Below are 5,321 nucleotides of genomic sequence, written 5' to 3' on the forward strand. Positions count from 1 at the left end.
CGGCGGTCGTTCTTTATTCAAAAGTCATTAACAAATAAATGTGAGAAATATTGACATAAAGATTCTACTTTATTTGTTCACCGATTTGGTTTATTTTTAAATATGTTGTAAGGACAATTGTCTCCTACTCCGCCCGCGTTACACACACACGCACACATGTCCACACATGTTCGGAAATCCTACCAGCTTTCTAATTCCCGCATGCATGCATCCGCTTTCACCTCCACAGATTTACAACCCTTGCATGTTCCGCAGCCGTATAGATTGCCATGCAACATTTGGCAAACACACGGCTTTTCTTTACGCAATCTGTCCCTTGTAAAATTACTCCTTCCATAAGAAAAAACTCCTCTCGGTTCGTGCATGTCGAACCCGGATTTTTCCAGAGAGCAGTAACTTTTCCGCCTCGAGACACATCACTTGCTCGCATACAGTACACATCCACACCTACACATAGTATACAGGCATTCGTAATTGTAATTAGAAGTAAATACAGAATTATTGTTTATCATAACGTTCAGTTTTAATTGTGTCTTACCCACAAATTGGTGACGTGATTCTTTTCTTTTTCGCGAACCGCGAGTGATCTGCACAGTGCATCGTAGTGCTTGTCGCTTTGAGATTTTCAATATGGCTCACAACAACGGTAGTGGTGTCATGGACCGCGAAACGGCGAACCCGTCGCGTGCATCATCGATCGATCGAGTGTCAGTTAAAGTGTTACCGTCACCGTTCATACCCACGGATCCGGAGTTGTGGTTCAGGATGCTGGAGGGCGGTTTCGTAGCTGCAGGAATAACCCAGGACAGCACCAAATATGGCCACGTTATCACAGCCCTCGACCAAAGGTATGCTCTGGAGGTCCGTGATATACTTATGAGAGAGGAACAATCATACGAGCTTTTGAAAACCGAATTGATCAAGCGCCTTGGCTCTTCGCGCGAGCAGAACACGCGCCAACTATTAGAAAACGAGCTTCTCGAAGATCGCAAGTCGTCGCAGTTTCTCCGACATCTTCGCGGCCTTGCCGATACGGAGTTTCCGGAGGACATCTTGCAGACGCTCTGGCTGGGCCGTCTGCCTAGACATGTCCAAGCACTCCTCGCGGCTCATCGGGACCTCACGCTCGATAAGCGAGCCGATATCGCGGATTCGATCGCGGACTTGTACGGCCCGGTAGGGCTCATCGCCGAGACGACAGCCACCGCACCTCAGCCTATCCGAGCTCACGGTGATGATCTAACGCGCGTGATGACGGAGGTGGTACAGAGACTCGTAGCCATCGAAGTCAACACCCAAGGAGCGCGTCAATCTACTAGCGGAACCTGCGAAGCCTGCGGAAGGTCGCGCTCGCGCTCCCGATCGCGTACGCGGTCACGCAGCCGACGTCCTGGTGCAGCTAGCGATATATGCTGGTACCACTGGCAATACGGCGATCAGGCAAGAAATTGCGAAAAACCGTGCAAATACGACGACAAATCTTCGGGAAACGAACAGGGCAGTCGCTAATGGCGGCCGACGACATCAGCCCCGCGATATCGCGCTGCCTCTTTGTCAGCGACCGATCCACAAAGTTACAATTCTTAATTGATACAGGAGCCGACGTGTGTGTGTTTCCACGCTCGCACCTGCCGGAACCCCGTACAAAATCAAGCTATGAGCTCTCCGCGGCGAACGATACAACTATTGCTACGTTCGGAACGATAGCGCTCACACTGGACTTCGGACTGCGGCGGCAATTCATTCTGGAGGTTTGTCGTTGCCGCTGTGTCCAAGTGACTTCCTCGTACACTACGGGCTCTTGGTGGACATGAGGAACCAGCGGCTGTTGGACGCGACCACTCAGCTCACCTCTCATGGAAGGGTGATTGAGTGTGACATTCCGAGCGTTAAGACTGTTTCAGGCTCATCGCGGTATCATGAACTCCTCCACCAATTTCCGGAGGTGTCACGACTGGACGGAGCTCCCAAGGCCGTAAGTCACTCGACGAGGCATTATATCACTACCACACCAGGGCCACCCGTCGCACAGAGACCACGTCGCCTTTCAACGGAGAAGTTGGAGGCGAAGAAGGAATTCGAGGCCATGCTGCGCCTGGGAATCGCTCGCCCGTCACAGAGCTCCTGGGCATCGCCCTTGCACATGGTACCGAAAAAGAGCGACGACTGGCGGCCTTGCGGAGATTATCGCGCCCTGAACGCGAGAACCTATCCGGACCGATATCCAGTGAGGCACATCCAGGATTTTTCCCAGTCACTTCGTGGGAAAAACATTTTTTCCATCATCGATCTGGTACGAGCCTTCAATCAGATTCCGGTCGCGGAGGAGGACATTCCAAAGACAGCCATTACGACGCCTTTCGGACTCTTCGAGTTCGAATTCATGACCTTCGGTTTGCGTAATGCAGCGCAGACTTTCCAGCGCTTTATTGACGAGATGCTGCAAGGGCTGGAGTTCTGCTACGCGTACATCGACGATATCCTCATCGCATCAACATCAGAGGTAGAACATCTGAAACACCTGAGAATTCTGTTTGAGCGGCTGAAGAAGTATGGTATCGTCATCAACCCAGCAAAATGCGTATTTGGACAGCCTGAAGTTAAATTTCTCGGCTACCTCGTTTCCGGCGCAGGGACTCGCCCGCTACCGGAAAAGGTCGATGCCATACGGGCCTATCCACGACCCTACACCGTGAAAAAATCCGACAATTTTTGGGCATGTTGAATTTTTATAGAAGATTCTTGCCCAAGGCTGCAGAGATTCAAGCACCGCTTAACAACCTGCTGCTAGGCAATGTTAAAGGGAAGTCGCCAGTCAACTGGACATCAACGTCTATAGAAGCATTTGAATCAAACAAGGAATACTTAGCCCAAGCAATCTTGCTGGCTCATCCTGAGCCCGATGCACCGCTCGCAATCTTCAGCGACGCGTCAGACTACGCAGTCGGAGCAGCCCTCCAACAACGGATCGGAGATCCTGGCAACCCTTGAATTCTTTTCCAAAAAGCTAAGTCCTGCGGAAGCAAAATACGGAGCCTACGATCGGGAGTTACTTGCTATTTACCTAGCAATCAAGCACTTCAGGCACACCGTGAAGGGACGGTCGTTCACAATCTACACGGACCACAAACCTCTCGTCTATGCGTTCCACAAGAAGACGGCCCAATGTTCACCTCGGTAGTTCAGACACCTTCATCGGACAGTTCACCACCGATATCCGCCACCGGGGAGGACAACGTGGTAGCAGACGCTCTGTCGCGCGTGGAGGAAGTTCAGCGTACTCTCGATTTCGAAGCCTTGGCAGCAGCCCAACACGAAGATGAAGAGCTCCGGCGATACTTGGAGGAAGACTCCACCCTCGTACTGAAAAAGGTGTGCATCCCTGGCACCGACGTGGCAGTATTTTGCGACGTCTCATCACAAACAGTGCGGCCCTTCGTTACCCGTTAAGAATTCAGGAAAGTCGCATTCGACTCACTGCACCAGCTGTCTCACCCGGGAATCAACGCGACGGTCAAGCTCGTAACTCAGCGTTACGTATGGCCGTCGATTAAATCTGATTGCAGACAATGGGCCCGCAGCTGCATCCAATGCCAACGTGCCAAGATCTCTCGCCATGTCTCCTCACCTGTCGGCACATTCGCACCATCTTCTGCCAGGTTCGAACATATACATATAGACATTACAATCATGCCACTGTCAGAGGGATGCCGATACTGCCTGACTATGGTAGACCGATACTCTCGCTGGCCAGAAGCTGTTCCCCTGCACGATCAAGAAGCTTCAACTGTCACACGTGCTCTCTACGATGGATGGATATCTCGGTTTGGCACGCCATTGAGAATAACCACGGATCAAGGTAGGCAGTTTGAATCATATCTTTTCAAGCAATTGAATCACTTGTTATGTACCTGAGAACAACCGCATACCACCCTTCAGCCAACGGCATGGTTGAACGGTTACACCGTCAACTAAAAGCAGCAGTCATGTGCCAACAGCAACATCGATGGACACAGAGCCTTTCTACCGTCTTGCTGGGCATCCGCTCAGCCTGGAAAGAAGACCTGCAAGCCACGACAGCCGACATGGTCTACGGGCAGTTGCTACGTCTTCCGGGCGAGTTCTTAGGATCTCTACACCGCGACAACGCAACAGACAACGTAACAGATTTCGTCAAGGAGCTACGCCAACACCTGAGGGAATTGAGACCGACGAAGGTATCTCGCCATGGTACGGGTAAAACGTTCGTGTTCAAGGACCTTGCTACCTCGGAGGAAGTCTTTGTACGCCACGATGGTCTCAAACAGCCTCTGCAACAACCGTATGACGGCCCATACAAAGTAATTAAACGAGCAGAGAAGACGTTCGTGGTTCGCATGAACGGCCGTGACGTTACGGTTTCCATCGACCGCCTTAAACCAGCGTACATCATAGCCGATGATCCACTCGTCTCTCAGGAAAGCAACAACGATCAGGACGTTCCAGGCCCCTCCGAAAAGGACGCAGTAATCACAGACCTACCAGATACACACAAACACACACAGCAGAAAACAACACTAGAAAACTCGACCAAGCACATAACCAAATCAGGCAGATGTGTCCGCTTCCCGGACCGGCTACAGGGAGGATTTTCATAAATTCTCATATATCGTTAAACACTAGCAGGAGGGTACTGTAGGGACAATTGTCTCCTACTCCGCTCGCGTTACACACACACATGTCCACACATGTTCGGGAATCCTACCAGCTTTCTAATTCCCGCATGCATGCATCCGCTTTCACCTCCACAGATTTACAACCCTTGCATATTCCGCAGCCGTATAGATTGCCATGCAACATTTGGCAAACACACGGTTTTTCCTTACGCAATCCGTCCCTTGTAAAATTTCTCCTTCCATAAGAAAAAACTCCTCTCGGTTCGAACAATTTTTTTGTACTCGGCTTACCAACGGAGATATTCAAGTGCGTCGATTAAAATGGGCCACGGTGTATACAGGGTGTCCGTCAATTTTCGAGCTTAACGAAATAAAGAAGTAGATTGGCTCAAATTAATGACCTGTATTGTTTTGGGATTGTCGCAATAATTAACGAAATATTAAATAAAGAAGATCGGCCAATCTGCGTGAGTCGAAGCGCGCGGCGACGAGAGTCGTCCCACTGTAATCCGATACTACGAGCGCGGCGAAGCGGTGGGCGGGTTGAACGTCTCCGAGACATGATGGTGGTTTGCGATATATCGCAATACCGCGCCGAAAAATGACCCGTCCTTTTAGTGGCGAGAAAATGATGCATTATCATTTCCACACCACCTTGCGATAGAT

General features: G+C 50.6%; 2 protein-coding genes across 2 annotated transcripts; both read left to right on the forward strand.

Moving 5' to 3' along the window:
- The first annotated feature begins 630 nt into the window (after nucleotides 1-630).
- Nucleotides 631-1,509, forward strand: LOC112637099. The gene has a single exon (XM_025406064.1). It carries the CDS (start codon nucleotides 631-633, stop codon nucleotides 1,507-1,509), a length of 879 nt encoding a protein of 292 aa, XP_025261849.1.
- A 1,656-nt stretch (nucleotides 1,510-3,165) lies between these two features.
- LOC112637100 lies at nucleotides 3,166-4,637 on the forward strand. Its single transcript, XM_025406065.1, has 4 exons — nucleotides 3,166-3,445; nucleotides 3,567-3,659; nucleotides 3,704-3,859; nucleotides 3,940-4,637. Exons 1-4 carry the CDS (start codon nucleotides 3,166-3,168, stop codon nucleotides 4,635-4,637), a joined length of 1,227 nt encoding a protein of 408 aa, XP_025261850.1.
- The last annotated feature ends 684 nt before the right edge of the window (nucleotides 4,638-5,321 follow it).

Source organism: Camponotus floridanus, unplaced genomic scaffold (assembly GCF_003227725.1).
Source record: "Camponotus floridanus strain SB8 unplaced genomic scaffold, Cflo_v7.5 scaffold130, whole genome shotgun sequence".
Lineage (NCBI taxonomy): Eukaryota > Metazoa > Arthropoda > Insecta > Hymenoptera > Formicidae > Camponotus > Camponotus floridanus.

Bases quoted from the DNA above. Each gene is read 5' to 3' on its own strand.
- LOC112637099 (XM_025406064.1), top strand. From the start codon at position 631: ATGGCTCACAACAACGGTAGTGGTGTCATGGACCGCGAAACGGCGAAC.
- LOC112637100 (XM_025406065.1), top strand. From the start codon at position 3,166: ATGTTCACCTCGGTAGTTCAGACACCTTCATCGGACAGTTCACCACCG. The intron at 3,446-3,566 runs GTTAAGAATTCA...ATCTGATTGCAG, and splicing joins AGTGCGGCCCTTCGTTACCC to ACAATGGGCCCGCAGCTGCA. The intron at 3,860-3,939 runs GTAGGCAGTTTG...ACCACCCTTCAG, and splicing joins GAGAATAACCACGGATCAAG to CCAACGGCATGGTTGAACGG.